General features: G+C 37.3%; 1 protein-coding gene across 1 annotated transcript in view; it reads left to right on the forward strand.

The window, feature by feature from the left end:
* Positions 1 to 654: 654 nt before the first annotated feature.
* LOC124621958 (nuclear pore complex protein Nup58-like) overlaps positions 655 to 22,327 on the forward strand; it is a 149,592-nt gene continuing 127,919 nt past the window's right edge. The window contains exons 1-2 of the mRNA XM_047147485.1: positions 655 to 828; positions 21,197 to 22,206. Coding sequence (XP_047003441.1) covers positions 764 to 828; positions 21,197 to 22,206 — 1,075 coding nt within the window. The 5' untranslated portion in view covers positions 655 to 763. The remainder of the gene's footprint in view (positions 829 to 21,196; positions 22,207 to 22,327) is intronic.

Raw genomic sequence — 22,327 nt, forward strand, 5'->3', positions numbered from 1 at the left:
AGACCATATGAATTTATAAGATCTATAAACATCCTTTTTCTTGCACTTTTATATACAAAATTTGCGTTGGCATCACCATGTATAACTAAATCTGGTACTTCCTAGAAAGTGAATCAAGAACCCTATCTAGCTTGAGCAATAATGCTCTGAAGTCAGAGTTAAGGGACCTATAAACAACAACAATTAGAAGTTTAGTTTCACTAAATTCAACTGCTCCTACACAACATTCAAATATCCGTTCAGTGCAGTGGCATGATACATCTATGGACTCAAATGGAATGCCGTTTTTTCGTACATAGCCACTCCTATACCTCGCAAGGAACTCATAGAAAAACAGCCAGTTAATCTATGTTCTGGTAAAGGGAGCCTTTGAATTGTAAAGTTATTTAAGTGGTGCTTCGACATACTAATAATTTCAGAGTCAGCATCTATAGGCGATTCACTAACTTTATCTTTAAGTGAATTAAAAATCAATATATACGACGATATTTCCACTCATCCGATATGGTACTCAAAAGAGCAGCTTGATGGCCGCTTGGCGCGTTGCTATCGAGTGGGTAACAGAAACACGACGGGGTGTCGCGATGTTCTGATGTTGACTGGTATTCTTTGTAATGAGTGGAGTATCTGGCAATTTAACTTCCATGAGTGTATGGTGCAATGCTTGGCGGCCTGTTTTGTTGGGATTGCGAAGTTGTTGTCAGTTGTGACATTAATCGCCAGAAAGTAAACAGTAAGAAGACAACAAAATATTTTTAAAAAAATGTCGTTTGGCTTCGGAAGTCAAGCTATTACAACCACCGGAACGGCTTTCGGGTTCGGTGCGAAGTGAGTAAACGAAATTAGTTCACACTAAAAACTCTAGTTTGCACAGCGAAACTTTTTCCTCGACTTGTGTTTATAGCATTTCTGACTGGCATTGTTTTCCACATTATGTTAAAATATTTAGCGATCACATTTGTTATTTGAAGCGTCGTTCAAGAAGGTATAGTACGCTGCTCACTGAAAATTTGGACGGATCTGTAAAGAGGCAGAGGAACGATTCTAAGGGGCTTGCCCATGTTATATTCTCCATGCATGTAAGGGCAAATATGAGTGGCAAAATATGGAAGTAGATAGGAGAAAAGTTTTGTTCTGAGTTTTTAATCCCTAATACGATGAGCTATAAGTTTACTGAATATGTGAGCATCTAGGTAACATGAAGGTGCATAGAGCTTTTTATCATCTCATATCACGATATAGCACTGGACTCGCATTCGGGAGGACGACAGTTCAATCCCGTCTCCGGCCATCCTGATTTAGGTTTTCTGTGATTTCCCTAAATCGCTTCAGGCAAATGCCGGGATGGTTCCTTTGAAAGGGCACGGCCGATTTCCTTCCCTCACCCGAGCTTGCGCCCCGTCTCTAATGACCTCGTTGTCGACGGGACGTTAAACACTAATCTCCTCCTCCTCCTCCTCACGATATAGTTGCAATGAAAGTATTTGTTTCCTACACTATATGTAAGAGTGTAGAGTCAGCTTATACTAATAAATTTAACTAGTGTAATGTATTGTGGGAATTTTCTTCTTTTCAGTCTCATCTCCACATATTGTTACTGTCACTAATGAGTACATACAATCTTTGGGCAAGTTATTTTTATACATTTCTTTAATCGTCTGTTGCCTGAAGTATATTTTTAATTTCTTGTTTAATTTGTGCCCATTACGTATGTTGTGTCTGAACTTCTGATATCAGTTGACCTTTTTGTTGAATAATGCTTTTCTTAGGTACTCCATTGAACTATTTGTGGTCTTGCAGAATTAATTTTCTCTACGTCTGTCATTTTGTTTTCTGGGCAACAGATAAGTGTTTTACTTAATGTAGTGCATTTCCTCTCATTTAAGAAATGTAATTTGACATTTTGCACAACATTGGTTCCACCATTCCATTTAACGGTTCTAGATCTTTCTTTCTTTTTTGCATTGACATACAAATTTAGCAATGAAAATATATGACAACCTTGTTAATATTAATCTTCATTTCTTCTTCTACATTTATTACATGCAACTTCTTATTATATATCACTTATCTCTCAAACATTTTTACTACTCTTTGTATTATTTTGAACACCTTTTTTTTTCAATTTATCAACAGATGATCTCCTGAAATGCTTAGGTTCAGCTAATTATGCTATTAGAGTTATTTCAAATTTTGGTGATAAATATGTCAGTAAATTAGTCTACTATGACTGTTTTCATTCACTGCTTTCGTATGGCATCGTATTTTGAGTGATTCATCATTAAGAATAAAAGTATTCATCGCACAAAAGCTTGTAATCAGAACAATAGCTGGAACCCACCCATGATCACCTTGCAGACATTTATTCAAGGAACTCGGGATATTCACAATACCTTTGTAATACATAGTCCTATATTCACTTATTAAAATTGTTATTAATACCCCATCCCAATTCAGAAATAACAGTGAAGTGCATAGCTATAACACTAGAAGAAAGGACGATGATCACTATTCTGGGTTAAATCTGACTTTGGCATAGAAAGGGGTGAATTATGCTGCCACAAAAATCTTTGGTCATTTGCCAGATAGTCTGACAGATAGCCAACCACCATTTAAAAACTAATTAAAAGAATTTCTGAATGATAACTCCTTTTACTCAATAGATGAATTTTTAGATATGAAGTAGTAACTGCAAAAAAAAAAAAAAAAAAAAAAAAAAAAAAAAAAAAAAAAAATTAAAATTATTTTGTGAAAAGAAAAACTACTAAAGTGACACAGTCCACATCGTTACAAAATCTTGTATTCATGGTCTGTGGAACAAGTATTGATAATTGTATGTATGTAATTATATCGTAGGTTTGACAGTGAATTTTATTGTAATTTCAGTGGATGTTCAAATTGCTTCTCTGGTTCTTTTAAATATTCTGTAACCAAATTGGTACTTGTTCTGTACCTCGATTTTTCTTACTGTTTTATCTGCACTTGATGCAGGCTATAATATGTCAGGCCGATAGTGTGGCAATTCTCACACATACTCCTTGCGCCTCCTTCATTTATATGAGGATAATTTTCTTAAAAAAAAAAAAAAAATCTAATATGTATCCACCTCCATATATTTTGAGGTAGGTTCCAATAACCACTTAGCTCTGATATTTTCCAACTGATTGTAGTGATTGTAAATGTGTTGTATCAGCACCTTCTGTTCTGTCATTTTCTGACCATTAGGCAGCTTCTTTTCTTCTCCTTTCATATTTCATAGCTGCTCTTTTCTGTTGGGATGACTTTGATGAACAACTGTTTGCCACTTTTCTCATTGAAGAGTAATTTGCATATCATGAGTTAACTTCTTAATTTTTTATTATTAGAACCTGATCTTAATCTTCCAATACGTATCATTGTTTCCCATTACAAAATCTATTTAAATATATTTAGTCTCCCTTTCACACATTCTGATTTTGCTACTTTGAATTTGTTGTTTTCTTTTTGAAGCAAATATACTGCTTGCTTCACATAATGTCCTTGATAATCTTCTGTTGCCTTGCTTCATGAATATGCTGAAATGTTTAGAGTTTTTCTCAAAATATTTGTTATATTTTTCTAATTTTGAAAAAAATGATTGCTCTTCTTAGTTTATACCTGTCACAGAAAGAACCATAGTTCCTCTAGCAAGATCCCCCCCCCCCCCCCCCTTACTTCATTTCTAGACTGTACAGTAATACTACTTTCCTTTCCCTTTTGTCGTATCGATTTATAGCTCCATGGAATTCCATATCCTCTCTTGTCCCTTCCTCAACCTACTACACATGCTAGTTTGTCATTAACTTGTGAAGCCGGTGTGTTGATGTGCTAAATTTAAATGTTATTCTATTTTCTAGTGCTGCTGTTGTTATTCTCTAGTCAACTGATAAAAAGTCATTATCTTGATTACATTTCTTTTCAACAGCTTCCATTAAGACTACTTCTCTCTCCATATTCTATTAGTTGCCCATAATATCTTCTAAGATGTCCCATTCCAGTTTTAACCAAATAAATCTTAACAAACGTATTCCTTAAGTTGATATTGTAAACAAGTTTTTCTACAGGAAATAGTTTTGCAGTTGTTGTCTGCTTGTGCTTCATAAAGAAGTATCTGAATAGCTACTATTATATTGCATAATGGTTTATTTGCTTGCTTGCTGTTATAAATGTGTATTTGGTTTTAATTTTAATATATTGTAACCTACTGAACCTGCTGGTAGTGGATGTCAGCTTTTTCTTTTAACGTAATTATGATATGTTAGCAAATTATCTTTTACATTACAAGTTGAACAACTTCTTACTGTTGTCGGACGAACATATTTGATAATGTATGGTAGGTGTTGTAGGTGCACATTAAATTTAAGATTTTATTTTAAACAAAGAAAAGCACGGAGTTTAATCTCTCTCTCTCTCTCTCTCTCTCTCTCTCTCTCTCTCTCTCTCTACGCTTCTTGGCTTACATCCACAACTTGCAATGATGTGGAGTATGTCAGTATAATCCCTTTTAATAAATTCTTCTACAAAAAGCATGCGTATATCTGGCCATGAACATAATTGGATTTTTAATTTTGATCTTAATGGACATGTGATAAATGTAACCCACCGTGTGGAAACTATCTACTCAGAAATTTGTCTGCTGGGTAGGGGGAGGTGTGAAATAGAAATGATTTCAGTTTGTTTTTAAAAATTTCACTATCCAGCAGAGTGAGGATGGTAAAGGCTGTTGGTTTCTCATGTTTTTGGAGAGTTCTATAGCATTATTTCAAATAGCGCCTGATTTGGTAAATGTGCTTCTACAGGCCCCGACCCCGCAGCAGTTGCATTGCATGCCAATGTTGGTAACAACTCATGATGAACGATGAGAATTGAATACAACAAATTGTGAGTTAGTTGATAGTAGCCAGTCACAATGCTTTTTTGTAATTTGCTATGTTTCCTATTTAAAGTTAGCTGGTATTTTGTTATTTTAGGTTAGAATTTTGCTGACATTGATAGAATTTCCAGCAAAATGAGGAAGAAGATATACAAGTACCTTATTGCAATGACAGATGTATATCTTGGGCTGTGCTAAACAGCATTCTGTTTGGCAGTCTGCCACATTCCCACCTAACCTAGGTCTCAAGCTACATAAAAGATCAGTCTGTCAGCATATCTAGTTTTCTTCCAGATTCCCATACCAAAAACAAATGTAATCAATTGGTGTCTTCCACTGAAAGACATCATTAGATTGAAGGACTTGCACTGGCTAGTGTACACTATTGCCTGATGACCAACATCAACAAATTACCAACATCAGGATGCAATGCAAGCGCTGTGGACACAGTGAGTGCACTTTAGCCAACTGATTCTTCACTGTGATTTCCATATGAGAGTAAATGTTTTGTGAGGCTGCTGTTAGTATGTTCAATTTTCTAAACAGTTACCACAGTATGGGGTGAGACTATATTTTTTTAAGATTTTTGCTTCCAGGACTACATTTCCTGAGGATTCTTCCAACGAATCTTACTATGGCTTGTGCCCTTTCTGTGATGTGGTCGTTCCATTTTTAAATCGCTCTGTTTGCGTATTCTTAGGTATTTTGTGAAAGTAACCATTTCCAGTGATTGTTCTGCAATTTTGTAATCCTACATTAATTTCGGGTTTGTTTAGTTTTTATTTGTCTGTGAGGCTTTGGCTACATTTAAATTTGCAGTGAAGCTCTCTTTGTTTTCATAGCACTATTCTAATGCAGCTTCCAAACCATAGTGAGTCTTTTCATCCGTCGCAACTCTGTTCAGCACATACCTGCTTAAAGCATGTCAATGCACAATGCTCTTGAATATCATGTCCATTGATACACATTTTGTTGGTGGTGGAGATAAAATTTTCATGCTGACCTCTTGGGTAATCTGCAAGCTGTTAGTTCCCTGATAAGGCATTTAGAGCAATTTCGAACAATTCCCTGTCCCTAACAGGTGCTCTAATCACTTAGGTCCCTCAGTCTATAGCTGTTAAGTAAAAATCTGCACCTACAACTGTAGCACAGTCTGGAAATGTACACAAAATATTCTCAATGTTTCCTCTCAAATGTTCAGGCATTACTGCCGCTGAAGCAGGGAGTCTATAAAAGGGACATTCCATGTCAAATGAGCTCAATTTTAATGTGAATTTTATCTCACAATCTCAGGTCGTGATAAAGCTTGCCCCAGAGGTAGCCTACATATAGATAAAAAACAAGTTTTATTAAAATACAGTGACCCATTTTGAAAATAGGTGATATGAATTTGTCAAAAATACCCCACTACCATAATTTGAAACTGCTGTAACAACTCGCCTATGTAAACCAAAATGATGGGATAAGTTTTTCAAATGTAAATAAAAATTTAAAATAACAGCAGCCGATGGTGAAACATGCATTTTACACATTACTTGATGGCTGTTGGTTGCCACCTTTCAAAAATGTTTCAAAATTTAAATCTTTGCTTTATCAAAGACATCTTCAAAAATTTTTTTTAAAAGTGTATAAAACACTTCACATTTTTGTTAACTAATTCCCTAATTATGAAAGTGGGCCTGTCAGGGGTTCACACTTGTACAAAATTAAAAAAAAATACATATTTTGCTAAAAATGACATTTTTAGATGTAATGACATTTTTAGATATAATTGTAAAAATGCATAACTTATCCATAAATAAATGTTCATTTGCTCCATAAATTTTTTTATTCATGAGGATAGAAGCTGAAGCAATGAATTAAAAATGGGGCCATGGCCGGAACTGTAACCCAGGTCTCCTGCTTACAAGGCAGATGTGCTAACCATTATGTCACCATAGAGTTATGGCTTTATGTTTAAAATGTAGTTAGTGACTGAGATGTGTGATTATTTCTTTAGACCTACTAAAAATGAAAGTTTTTTAATTAATTTGTAATCCAATGTAACCCGATAAAAAGCACACTACAAAATGCATTTAGTAGTAATATGGTCAAAAATATGACTTTTCAACAGTGGGTTTCAGTAAAATTAGAAGCAATCCGGAATACCTCATCAGAATTCATTGAACGAGTTTCAGAAAAATTGACTGCATGATTTTCTAGCTGAGCTCTTTAGTAATTAAAGTTAAGGAAAGCTTGAATGAGGGTGAATATGTTGTTACTTGCGACTTCTCTTAGAATTATACTTTCAATATTATGAGAAGGAAAGTTGCCACTCACCAGAAAGCAGAGATGCTGAGTCGCAGATAGGCCCAACAAAAAGACTGGTCTAAGGCATTAGATAACATCCCCAGATATCCTGCACTTCCGAAATAAATTTGGAAAATAAAATGTAGGTGAAACCTGGTAATTGGGACCTTGTGTAAACAAGCTGAAAGGAGCCTACACTGAACAAAGTAAGTAAAAGTGAATGACTGAACGCAGAGATCAGAGGTATGGCCAAGTCAACATAGAATACAGCATCCCTTGGTGCAGTGGCTTGATGCCCCATACTTACCATGCATATACTCAGAAATAGTTGAGCCCATTGAGTGGATTAACTAACACACAATCACTAGTTTTCAAACAGCTCTTTTGGTGTGGTAACTCATAATTCGAGGATAGCACAGTTACTCATTCTGGTGTGTCTCTATATGATGTAACCATGTTTGAAAATATTCAACAAGTAAATATATTATTCAGGTGAAGGAAAATATTCTTCCTTAAGTCCTGAAAAGCTGTTGTACCTAATTTCTTTAAAAAGTTTTCCGCATTGAAAATAGACATTTGTATTAGTACTGTACTTCACTGTCCTAGCCACAAATGCAGCTGTATATTCAACTATGTGATTCACATATAAAGTGAGAGAAGCTCAATAAAGTATGCCATCATGCTGATGATTTACGAGTATTAGTGTAGTTTCTAGAACAGATGGCAACTCATTACATTTTATTGATTACTTGATGTTACACTAAGGATTGTGATAGCATCAATGGCAGAGCAATTAGTGCCAGTAGATGTACTAAGCTAAATGTATGCTGAACATCTCTTGAACGCAGCTTCAAACTACTGCTGTGCTGTGGGTTTGTTGTCCTGCCCCTCCCACAATGTCTCACAGCACTATAAAACAAACATTTCCAGGCTGTCTTGAGTTTATATGTTTGTAAGAAAGTCATTTGGTGCAGTTCTGCCTGTGATAGTCTTATATGCAGCTAATGAAGAATAGAGACTATTAATTATATGTATGCAAGCAGTTCTTTTTGTTGGTTGCACCAGTAACGTTCCCTCGTCTGTTTTAATGTAATTAGCCATATCTTTTCTTTACTTTACATATAGGCATACATCACTGTACATATTTGTGCCAAAGGATCTTTTGAATCCCTTTGAAAATAATCTGTGCTGTTGAAAATGTCAAATAAATCATTAATTATCCTGGAAAATTTCACTTTTTTGTCACAGCCCTGAAACTGAAGTAGGCCTGATTTTCATCATGATATCTGAAGTCACTGGCAACAATTTCAATTAATGTCTGTACACCGAGTTTAATCTTCATTGTGCCAGTTAATAGGAAATTTTGTTTATTTTGTGCTTAAATACAATTTCTCTTGAGCCCATAATTCTTCTACTTCAACAAAAAAATCCACCTCATTAGGCTATCTTCACTGAAGAATTCCTCATTTGTGGAAAGACAATTTCTAACAAGTTTTAACATGTGACAAGCATCTAATACAGGCCTGTTAATGGGCTTACAAACCATAATTTCGTCCTGTCTAGATTAAATTCAGCCCCCAAATAATGAGCAATTGACAAATTAGCAGTTGCACCATCGAATGATAAGGTGAGTACATTAATTCCAGTCTCTTTTAGAAAATCAAGACAAACCATAAATTACCCCTTTCACTACCAGTCAAACCACTTGTCATGAAATACTCCATGGGAATTTTCCAGTTGTCATCCAGTGCTACAACCATGAATACCAAGGCATCTTTTTCCTCTGGTCAACTGTAGAAATTATTTTACTATTGCAGTTTCAGTCTTAGGGCCATTGTGAAATGATACTGCAAAAACAACAAGGAAAGGACAAACAAAAAACTAAACCATAGAATGTAGAGCCAGAGTTGCACAAACACCACGAAAATAAGAGAAATTAGGGCTCATATGCATGTATATAGACAGTTGCTTTTCTCTTGCTTTATTTGGTAGTGGAACAGGAAAGAAAAAGAGAAGTAGTGGTACACTGTACCCTCCGCCACCCACAGTACAGTGGCTTGGGGAGTATAGATGTAGACATATATGAACATGCCATCAGATAGTAGTACACTACAAAATGCAGTGAAAATAACACATCACCTAAATTGTGTTTCAGCACATGTCATAATTTGAAATCCTCAAACATGTAGACATCATCAGAAATAAGACTTCTGACTTTAGAAATAGGGCAATGCCAGACGAGTGCGAAGCTATGTACATCATTGAAATGATGCAAATTACATGAACTGTTGCCAGATGTTCCAGTTCAGCCAAATATTAATTATTTTGATAGTCCTAACTAAGATCAGTAAAAAAACTTGATGTGCCAGTTATATGGTATTAAACATTTGAAAAACTACACTGTGCACAACTTGTAAGGGTGCATGTGACATTAAGAATGTTAAGATTCTGTAGAATGGGGTATTTGTTTCTTTTGACATCACAAATATGTACACAAATGTTGCAGATTAAAGAGACAGTAAAAGTAATAAGAACAGGTTTAATTATGTGCAAACTCACATGAGCAGAGGTTTGCAATTTTGTTAACTTATTAGAATTACTCACCTCCCCAACATCATAGAAAATTCAGTACTGTAAACGATGTATCAATGGTTCATTAGTACTTTCTGAGGGATTTGTTACCGATGTAGATATAATGCACAACTAACTTAATAGCCTGCATCCCCGTATAAAATTTGTGAAACAAATAGAAGTTAACAAAAGTACAACTTTCCTAGACATCCAACTATCAAATATTGACAACAAATTTTTAAGTTTTTAATAGCCAGTCACCATGGATTGTACTGTATGTAATGATTCTTGCCATTCAGTGTGCCATGAGTGAGCCTATTATAATTGTGTGATACATTGACTAAACAACCTGCCACTAGATTTGGGGGGGGGGGGGGGGGGGGGGGAGAGAAGAAGAACCGGCTGTCTCGCAAGGAGTAGCTATTAACAGTGGTTTCAGAGGGGAAATGATCACTGAGCTATGTGAGTGCAAAGTTAATACAAACAGTGCAGATATAACTGATGGAGTGACAGTAGAAAGTCCCAAGTACAAAAAGACTTAAGTTTGCCTAACTACCATACTTAGGTGCAGTCCCAGACAATATTGCACTAGTATTCAAGAAAACTAATGTAGGGACTAGTTTTTATATAGATAATACATTAGGCAAGAAAATCAGACATAGCACTGGTACACCAACCACTTTGCCAGACATGGGGTCTACAGAAGAGACTGTAGCACTTGGACAAAATATTATATTGGACGAGCAGAGAGGGCATTCAGTGGCGGGTCTGAGGGTGTATTAGGCAGAAAGAGAGTAGTAACTCTACTGTAAGCAAACATCTAATTGAGAACAAACATACAGTGAGGAACATAGATCCAGCCCTTCCAATACTGTATGCAATGCCTGAAAGTAGAATAATTTGTTCTTGTAGAAATATAAATTTTACATTTCTTACATAAGTTTGATCATAAGCAAGTCATTGGGATTATTTCTGATGTATCAGAAATAATCCCAATGACTTGCTTATGATCAAACTTATGTAAGAAATGTAAAATTTATAGATGAATTCCAGTGTGCTTTTAAGTGCAAATGATAGAATGTATCATGGCACTAGGTTGCTTTATTTTTTCTGGTGTGGTACAGATTTACTGCCCCAACATTATGTACAGAAATGTATGTATCTTGATTTTATAATATGTATGGTACTCATAACATTTTTATTTGAGGATATGGGAGAGTCATATATGCTATGACTTCTATTTTATCTTTATCTTATTTTTAGAATATATTATGTGGTGTATTTTACCAGGTCTTCATAAATGAAAATAAAGTTTTATAAGTGTTTCCAGTGTTTTCTATTGCATTGCAATTTTTGTACATAATGAGAGAGAATGGAGTGCACTCCCATATGTTTTATGTTTTTAATTTAATTTATGATCTGTATTTCATTTTATCTTTAAAAGTGTGTCTTGTCTTACCTGTTTTAGTAGTGAATCATAATAGGGTGTTATTACTTTTTACATTTTTCCTTATAAAGTTTTAAGCACTTCGGAACTGTATTACTATTATATGTACATATGTTTGTACATAATTGCATTTTATTCACCATATTAGAGCTTAGTAAAAATACATTCCTATATTTAAGGGTTTTCATGTCATCATCATGTATTTTCTGTTTGCTGTGCTGCTCTGTTGGCTGTTTCATTGGGCAAGCATTTTGCTCCTTCTATATTTTTAATCATTTGCAATGTATATGCAGAGAAAATGATATGTAAGATTACTGTTGCCATGTTCTGTATCAGTACGCAAGCCACTGTAAGATCTTTAGGACAGATGAGATATGTAGTTTAATCCCACTCCCTTATAACTAAATTTCTGTAAGCTGTCTCCTTGTACCTTACGGCCAAATTGTCACATGAAAAGCTGTGTGCTGCCAACAGATTGGAAACAATGTTATGATATGAAGCTTAGAGTTGTTATTGCTGGACAGTACTATTTTTGATAAGTGCAGAGAAAATTGAATTGTGAATGTATTTTCACACCAGTGACCCCAGTTCACATGGAAACAGTGTTTAGAACATTGATTTATAGCAGTTTGTGTTAAGGATGTTAACAGGGTAACAGTTCACATAATTTAAATAATTTCCACAACGTACAGAGTTTTGCACTATTTTGATGCCACTGTATTCCTACATTCAGAAAGCTTAGTTCTGACGATGATGGGTATACATGTCAGAGGTTTTTGATACTGACCTGTGCTGAAGAGAAATGTAAGTGAGGTGTTATTTTCATCATTTCTTGTAATGTTCTACTCTCTGGTGGCATGATTGTGCAGCTCTGTCTATACTCACTTGCTTCATTTTTTGTATATTTTTTAGCTTTTGATGTAGGACTTGATAATGACCCAGGGGCTGAAATTGCAATAGTAAAATAAATAATTTCTACAGTGACTGATGAACATTTTGTCTTTCAAAAAATATTACATTACTGTGAACCCAGAAGTCATTCTGTGTGTATTCTAATGAGCATTTCATCTATCATGAGAAACTTCATCTATCGTGAGAAACAACTGTCATGTTCATGACAGCCATATGGTATCATTTCAGGATCATTGCAGTTTTTGCTTCTGTGCTGAACCCTGGTTTACCATATACTCCTTGGTACAGTTTTTGTAAGGTAGTGGGATGTGGTGAAGCATTATGAAAAAAAAGAAAAAACTTTTGACTTTGTTATAGGCGTGGCTTAAAAAATAAGAGTAGACAAAGGTAAATTTTTCCTTTTGATGCTGGGCAACCACTAGAAGAAGCTCCTAAAAAAAGAAAAGGAACGATTTTTACTATGACATGAAAAATATATTTGGACAAAAATGGAAATATGCACACAACTTATTTGTACAAAAATCCCCATTTACAGTAATTGTCATAAGTATATAATAGGTGTAGATTACTGCTGTCAAGCTCAGATACTTGTCTGTTTGAAAGACTAAATGTATACACACAAAACAGTTACCAATGAAGCACTATTAATTACTCTGTAGAACTCTTTAACATTTGCAGCTTTGTGTAGGTAATAAGACAAAAAACGTGTAATTGATTCCAGTAATCCTCTGCTTCCATTTTAAATCTGACAGCAGTGTTTCAGCAGTACTGGATTTGTTTACTAAATGGTGGCAGTTTTACATTAGTAAATGTAAATTCTCCTTAGTCTCTTCAAGCCTATTTCTAGAAACTTCCACAAAATTAGTTGTTTTATTTCTTTTCATAAACCTATACATGTGATTTTCTGAGTTTCGTGCCTTATTTAGTTGCTGACCATGGGACTAAAAAAGCAATATGTTCACAAAATTTTCTGTGCTTATTCTGAACATAAATTTAACATTAACTACTAGCAACAAAAATCATAGGGGCTACAGTACTTCCATTTTGAATCAGTAACTAGTAGTGCTCTGGTGACAACAAATATTATTCAGTAATACTAGTCATGATGTTTCTACATAGATTTTTATAAAAACTAATCCAAAATTGTGCTAAATGTAGTTCCAAATGGAATGAAATTACATGTTTAAGTGATTGAAACTAGTTCTCATTAGTCATGTTGATGAGAATACTTAGTTTTCTGTAGTAAATAATGGACATTTGTCTTAGCTGGTGGTTTCCTCTTTTCTCCTTTCGATGCAAAGTGCTGAAAAAAGTCAAAAATTGATGGTACAACACCTTGGTTCAGTTCTCTTCTAATAAACCAAAGCTCTTAATGTTGAAACTGCTGGTGAAAAATGTATGCTCTTTGTCATTGTGTAGAAGTTTGGTTTAAAATTCTCCATTTTCAGAGTGACTCCCTAAACATTCCTTCGTATTTCATCAACGGGAAAACTGCAACCAGTCAAACAGTGAAAACAAGTTATGATACTAAACAGAAAAAACTAAAGACCTTGTGGTTAATATTCATAAATTTTCGCATTTATTTTAATGAGATATAGAGTATAATGTCCCTTATCATTCACTTCATGATATTTAAACAGAAATAAATACTATCAATTAGAAAAGACTGTTCGCATTTGCTTTGTGACAACATTACTCCTTTACTTCATCCTGTAAATATGTTGACTTAGTCTCGAAAAATGGCTTCACAAATCTTTTTGCATTTTTAAAACCTCTTTACCCATGGAACAGAATAGTATGCTACTTCCTTTCACATATCTTTTGATGTGTAAAATGCCCTGCAAAATTTCACCTCTGTAATAAAGAAACCCGAACTGAAAATACTGCAGTTAAGATAAATTGAACATTATTCCAGAAGTCACCTGCAAATATGTATAGGCTGTGCATGCATCCACATAAACTTGGTTTCTTGCCCTGTGTCGCATGACTTAGATGTTGATTACATTGTAATGAAGTTATGTGCAATCTATCTTACTTATGTTCTAAGCCTGATACCCAGCATGGCAGCCAGTCCTACATGGAGTGTCATCAGGTACCTACACAATGACAGTCCCCCAACCATGCAAGGAACACACTGTTGATGCCTGCATTGTTTCCTCCCAAAGACTGCCCAGAAGTATGTGTCTATGTTATGTGGGCACAAGAGAATTCTGGACAGCAATGCATGGGCTGTTGCTTAGACAGGATGGCACCCATGGGAAGAGACTCCAGCCGGAGTGGGTCAGGTTGAATCACACTGATCGCTGTAGGGGTCCAGCAGCCTCATCAGAGTGCCTTAACACAAAGGCTTATTTCAAAAGATAGACAACACACACACACACACACACACACACACACACACACACACACACACACACACACATACACGACCACAGTCTCTGGCAGCTGGACCCAGGTGACAGCAAAACTGGCAACCCTGACTTCGCAGGATTTCCCTCTCCACTGCTACCAGAATCATGCTTGTGGATCATAGCTAGTAGGTGGTGTTTAGCCAAATCAAATTGTGATTAACAATTCTAACCTTTTCTTACTACCATAATTGGTAACGGTTGTTGTCACTGCCCTGATGAACAGGAACACTTGCTCTCACTTTGCTCAGTGGTTTGCATAGCTCTTCAAGAAACTTGGTTCTGTACTTAATTACCTGCCTATTATAAGGACATAATAAATGCTGAAAGATGCTATGAGAGTGTGTACAATATAGGAATCGCCCTTGCAACATATATATCCCATCCCTCCTACGGGTGATGCGGCATATTGGGAGATCATCAATTTCATCTCCTCTTTAGCCCCGCCCTTTGTTTTACTGGATGATTTTAATGTCCATAACCCTTTATTTGGCAGCTCCGAGACAAAAACAGTTGTAACATATTAGAAAAACCATTTTTAAATCTGGACCTCTGATCCTGAATAATTTCTCCCCCACTTATTTTAGTCCAAGATGAGTAAATGTAACTAGCTTATTTAGAAATCAATTTTTTTTTTCCAAAAAAAGTAATGCAGATATGGGACTACTCAGGAGAACATTATTATCAGGAGAAACGAAACTGGTGTTTTATGGGTCGAAGCGTGGAATGTCAGATCCTTTAATTGGACAGGTAGTTTAGAAAATTAAAAAGGGAAATGGATAGGCTAAAGTTAGATATAGTGGGAATTAGTGAAGTTCAGAGTGAGGAGGAACAAGACTTATGACCAGGTGAATACAGGGTTATAAATACAAAATCAAATAGGGATAATGCAGGAGTAGGTTTAATAATGAATAAAAAAATAGGAGCAAGGGTAAGCTTCTACGAACAGCACAGTGAACGCATTATTGTAGCCAAGATAGACATGAAGCCCACGTCCACCATTGTAGTACAAGTTTATATGCCAACGAGCTCCGCAGATGACGAAGTGATTGAAGAAATGTATGATGAGATAAAAGAAATTATTCAGATAGTGAAGGGAGACGAAAATTTAGTGGTCATGGGGGACTGGAATTCAATAGCAGGAAAAGGAAGAGAAGGAAAAGTAGTAGGTGAATATGGAATGCGGGTAAGGATTGAAAGAGGAAGCCACCTGGTAGAATTTTGCACAGAGCTTAATTTAATCATAGTTAACACTTGGTTTAAGAATCATGAAAGAAAGTTGTATACACGGAAGAGGTCTGGAGACGCTGGAAGGTTTCAGATAGATAATTAACGGTAAGACAGAGATTTAGGAACCAGGTTTTAAATTGTAAGACATTTCCAGGGGCAGGTGTGGACTCTGACCACAATCTATTGGTTATGAACTGTATATTAAAACTGAAGAAACTGCGAAAAGTGGGAATTTAAGGAGATGGGACGTGAATAAACTGAAAGAGCCAGAGGTTATAGAGAGTTTCAGAGAGAGCATTAGGGATCGATTGACAAGAACAGGGGAAAGAAGTACAGTAGGAGGATGGGTAGCTTTGAGAGATGAAATAGTGAAGGAACCAGAGGATCAAGTAGATAAAAAGATGAGGGATAGTAGAAATACTTTGGTAACAGAGGATATATTGAATTTAATTGATGACAGGAGAAAATATAAAAAAGGAGTAAAAGAAGCAGGCAAAAAGGAATACAAATACCTCCAAAGTGCAGCACTTTGCAGAATTTTAATGATGATATCAAGCAGATGGCATCTCAATACAGTGTCTTAATAAAACTCGGAAGTTTCCTTCAACTCTTTGACGCATATCAACGGGTATGTTGGCAATATCTTGACGAATGTTGTTCTTCAGGTAAGCCAGAGTTGTAGGTTGATCGTTGTAAAAACATGATTTTAAAAATTAGGTGACCTTGCTGCCCAGTGCAAATCTCCCCTCAAGGAGATGAGGCATCCTGGGAAGCATGGCCGCAAAACAATCTGTGACATACCCAGGGTGTGTGGCATGGCATTGGTCTGCTGGAACTGTACATCTCACACAACCATCTCATTGAATGTTGGCAGGTAAACTCTTCAATCATGTGGATGTAATGGTCAGAAGTCACTGAAAAAAACACAATCTGTGCATACATGGAGTGCTGATGAAGTTGTTTGGGGTATCAGTTGGGGGTATTAGTTCTTCATGAAGGATTCACCTCATAGAATGAATGATTACTAAACGACTGTAAGAAAAGCAGCCCTACCTTCTCGAATGTGCCTACCCCCCCCCTCCCCTCCCCCGCAGAACAACAGTTGCTTCAGGGGCCCAAATTCAAATAAATCAGTTGCTCTGCTCTACCCTGTACAACATGTGGATCCATTTCAGCTGATGACAACATGGAGTTTAGCCTTCGTTTACTCCTTTCTTTGATGGAAGATTTATGATGAACTTCAGGATAGTGTCTACTATGTGATCATTTTATCCCCCACACCAGTACTCAGCTGAATCGCTCTGCCTTGGATTTTTAAGGCTGCTGATTGGCACAATTTTTGCACTTCTTTAATGCTTAGTGTAACTCACCATGAGACTGTTGAAGAGGCCCATAGACCACCAAGATCATAAGTCGCTATTGCATGACGCGCGTGTAGCGCCCTGCAGTTGGCAGGAAAGAACTAACAGTCAATTTGAACACATTTTATTACAATTAAAGAAAAAAATGCCTTCTTGGTTTACACTCAGTTTTAAATGCAGAACAAACAAAAAAAGAACCCCACAATACTGTGCTAGCAAAAACAGATAAGGAAACAAGACAATTGAAGAAAATACTGACCAAAACTACTCTACAAAATACAACGTAATGCTACAAGACTAAGGTGAGTGAATACAAGGCTAGGGCCGGTGTAAGTACTGGCCGGAGCAATTCCTAGTGGTTGGTAAACACTGACGGTCTAGGCGTGCTTATAAAGCCAGGTCCAGTGGGTAGACACTGGACTCGCATTCGGGAGGACGACGGTTCAATCCCGCGTCCGGCCATCCTGATTTAGGTTTTCCGTGATTTCCCTAAATCGCTCCAGGCAAATGCCGGGATGGTTCCTTTCAAAGGGCACGGCCGACTTCCTTCCCTGTCCTTCCCTAATCCGATGAGACCGATGACCTCACTGTCTGGTCTCCTTCCCCTACAACAACAACAAAGCCAGGTCGGTGGAGTGCTACAGCAGTCGTATGAGTTCTGATTGGTGGGACACTTGTCTGGTGAAGTAATTCCGTGTTTATTTGGAAAGTCTGTTACTGTTTCTGTCTGCTGGTGGTGTTTCTCTCCGTGCTGCTGAAAGGGAGTTAGCAATCCATCTTGCATGTTGGTTCTGCGGGCCCTCTAACAACAAGGGGCTACTATGACATTTCTCCCCCTGGGGAAAAAAGAGTGCACAGCACCACAAACGTCCTTAGGAGTAGGGGCATCCTGGTTGACATCCATGGATTCGTGACCGGTTGGGGCAGGAGGTGACGATGCAGCACGGGCAGCGGCGGCGGAGATAGTGGCTGAGACGGAAGTGAAGGTTCCGCCACAGGCCGGTCGGTGATAGGCGCTGGCAGTTCCTCCGGGGCTTTGGGGTCCACAGGACAGGTGCGGAGCTGGTTGAGGTGCCGGCTGGTGGCGGAACCATTGGCCCACCAGAGAGATGTCATGGCCCAGCCACAGCATTGTCTCTGATGGACACTTACCGTTGAAGACAAGATAGTGGATTCTGATACTTAAAAAGTCTTCAAGCTATTCACATATCTGGGAACCTAATGCATATGTTCAGACCCGCGTCATCAGTTGCAGTGGGGGCACTTTGTCAACGTTATAGAAATCTAAAGCCCGTCATATAGGAACTCACTGATGTCCATTTGTTGTCCAAGTTGGGTGCTAACAACTACTGACCTCCTTTTTCTAATGTAAATGATGATGAATGTGTTAACTTTAGTAAACATCATCACTATGATGATATAATCACTAATTCCTGTGTCTATACTGACACTGTCAATGATGTCAGGCATGTTTGAAGCTACAAAGTCTAAAATATTTCCATTTCATGTGGGCTGTCACACTAGTGGTTGAAGACTGTTTTTGTAAAACATGTTCAAAAGTACTTCACAAGACATATCTGTCAATACTAACTGCAGAAAATGTATAGATTGCCAGTCTGTATGCAGTGGATTAAAATCACCTCCAACTAATACTACATTGTCTTAAATAACATCTCCTTGGGTCCAAACCACACCACAATTTTGAAACCTCATGATGCTATAATGTTGTCATGTTGATATTGTAGCAATTTGGCCCCTGGTTCGGCAGCACTGTGACTCCTAGACCCGATCAACCTTTGTGGGATCAGGCATGCAACTGTTGCCTTCTGGATGAGCCCTGGGGATAACCTGGTAGAGATAGGAAATCCCGCTGCTCCATAAAAGTGTGTTCCAGTTTCAGTGGTATATTATAACTGTTGAACTTCAACCATTAACAACAAGTTGTACATCAAATTTAAGGTAAACTGATCTAGTTTTTCTTACAAATGTTCAGTATGTACATGTTCAGTTACACGGCACATTGCCAACCTAAAATCCAGTTCTTCCCACACTTTAACACTTATGAAGCAATGGAAGAACAGCCTCTGCAATTCTTTGTCTCAACTTTGACAGACCATCAGGAAGTGGTGGAACACAAACACATTCTTTTATAAAGTCAAAGAAAAAAAAATCACATGGTGTGAGGTTAGGTGAATGTGTAGGCCAGCAGAAAGGAACTCTGTCCTATTGACCATTATGACCAATCCACTGGTCAGGGACTTTCAGTCACTCTTGTACAAAGAGATGCCACTTGGGAGTGGTTTCATCTATGTGGCAAATAGAGTTTTCAGGGTTACCTTTTAATTGGTGAAAGAGTCACTCTTGCAACATATCCAGATAAGCAACCTTTGGTACTGTAGCTACAGTTAAAAAAGCTCAGAAAACATTAAAATTTTGGGGAATCTCTGATGTTAAACAGGTTCATAAGGATGTTCTGACCCCAGATATGAATATAATGGGTACTTACCTTACCTAGTTAGGTGAAAACTTGCATCATCAGTGATCACCACATAGTCAAGAAAGTTGTTTTCCCACTGTAACACTTCACTTGCAAATTTGTAACATACACAATAGTTTTCTAGTAAAGCATGCACCAACTGTAACATTATGGGCATGTGTAATTGTTTTCTTAAAACCTTGTGCACTTTTGTCTTTGGCAACTGAAGCTCAGGACCTGCTTTCCGAACAGACATCTTGGGACTGTGAAAGTAAGATACCGTGACATGGTCAACATCCTCTTCAGACACTTTTGGTCATCCTGTGCTTTTGCATTTACACACACATCAAGTAATTTCGAATTGACTGTACCATTAGCCAATGTTTCTGCAACGTGGGGGATCCAGTTAAACTTGAAAAGAAACATGGGTTGAACTGAAATTATAGGTTCACACTTAGCAAACTGCAGAACACAAAGCACTTTACACTCAGGGGCCACCATTTTGTATATGTGGTGCGGAAAACTGGAAACAACAAAACAGTACTCATGCATGCACTTATCTGAAACTGTTTGAGTTATTCTTTAATTGCGACCTTCAACCAATGCCCTACAAAGATGATAGTTGGATACTATTAAAATTTATAAGAAAGACATTCTTTTATGGACAGCCTGCCTATTTTATGCAATTTAGCTGTCTAAAATGATGGCTACAATTGCATTACATTATCAGTTATCCTCACACATTCCTTTGGCAATCCTAATCAATGGATCGTATGAGTACATCAAGCAACTCAGTTAGTGTACACACAGAAGATCCACTGTGCCAGCCATATTTAGAAAAAACATCATTCGTCATTCTAGAATAAGTATAGGAAATTGTGAAACATGTGCACCCGTGTGTGTGTGTGTGTGTGTGTGTGTATGTGTAAGGGATAAACCAAAGTGGTGTTAATATTAATGCTGAAATGTTAATAGTATATGGGGAGCCACTTCTTTGCTGCAAGCCATCAGCCTCTCATATTAACAAGGTACTGGACATCCAGTTGCTATACCTTCATTAACAGATGTGTTACATATTTCATGTACCGCTCGGAACAGTTGCAGCGTTCATAAGTAAACCATGGCTGGCAGTGTTTTTCCAATACCAGTATTCTACAAAGAGAGCATTTGCAAAGTCCGCCAATGCTGAAAGATGGGTGGATTCTTATATTGAAAATTAGCTAAGGTGATGTAATATGAGTGTAAATTTTGTTTTGCCCAGCAAGTAGTCTTATGAAATCAAAAATCTTATGTTATTTTTCAAGCCAGTTTAGTACAGATGTGTCATGATGGTAAAGTGCTGGACTTGTAGATTCACATTCAGGAGTGGGGTCCAAATCTCTGTCCAGTTACCCTTTTCTCTAAATTGCTTCAGGCAAAGGGAAAGGCATATTTAATCACTTGATAATACTGTTATTTACATGTTTTTAATTTTTTGCTGTCTGGATTTATTAATTTTATCATACAATACTAAGATAAAACTGTGTGTGTAAGTCTTCTTGTAACTTCCCTACTATTTTGTGAAAAATTTATTTAGCAAAGTTTTCATTTAACTGTTGTTCTTTTTTCCAGACCATCTACACCAGCTTTTGGCCTTGGAACTGCAACTACGACTAGCTCTCTTTTTGGAACACCGCAGCAGGCAAATGCAACTTCAGGAATAACATTTGGCACTCCTGGTGTTACACAGAATACTGGTTTGTTTGGAACTGCAACAACTACACAGGCTTCAGGATTAACATTCGGGACACCTACTACCCAAGCATCAGGACTTACGTTTGGAGCACAAGCCACAACTGGTCTTTCATTTGGGACACCAACTACCCAACAATCCCAACCAACTGCAGCATCTACATTGCCATTTGGGACTCCAGTGTCATCTGCACAGCCCACAGTTAATTTTGGAACTCCCACCACTACAACTCAGACAGGGCTTACTTTTGGAAGCGCAGCACTCTTTGCCACTCCGTCCTCCTCTGCTCCAGCTCAGTTTGGAACACCTGCAACAACTAGCCAACCAACATTGGCATTTACTACTCTGACAACTACTGCGGCCCCAATTCCTTTATCTTTTGGTAGTCAGGTGACGACTTCAGCTGCTCCTACTCCAGCTTTTGGTTCTGGTGGTTTTGCCTTTGGAGCATCGTCTACTACAGCAGCAGCAGCACCAGGAACAACAGCAGGAATTGGTACACTTGCAGCAGCAGCTACAACAGCAACAGCTGGGACAGCATTTGGCACTCCAGCAACACAATCACAGCCATTTGGGTCTTCCTTGTTAGCTACCCCTACCTCAAGTAACCTCTTTAGTACACCTACTACTACAAGTACAAGCCTAGGCTTTGGTATTGGCACAGCAACAAGCAAGCCAGGGGGACTTTTTGCCACAGCAGCAACTGCAACAACTACATCTGGATTAACACTACCAGCTTTTGGTAGTACGGCAACGGCATCTAGCAGCTTATTTACTTCATTTACAAAACCTACCACCAGCACAGCAACCACAACTAGTTCTGCACCTTCCATTGGTCTAGGTGGTCTTGACACAACACAGAGCAAAGGTCTAGCCAGTAGTATAACAGGTAATTGGACTCAGTTTTTGTAAAGACATCATTATAATATTTCCAGTAAATTATTAAATATTTTAATGGATGCCACTTTTAAATAATGGATATATTAATATAAAAATTTGGTATGTACTTA

The sequence above is a fragment of the Schistocerca americana genome, chromosome 7 (assembly GCF_021461395.2).
Source record: "Schistocerca americana isolate TAMUIC-IGC-003095 chromosome 7, iqSchAmer2.1, whole genome shotgun sequence".
In the NCBI taxonomy this organism is placed as follows: Eukaryota; Metazoa; Arthropoda; class Insecta; order Orthoptera; family Acrididae; genus Schistocerca; species Schistocerca americana.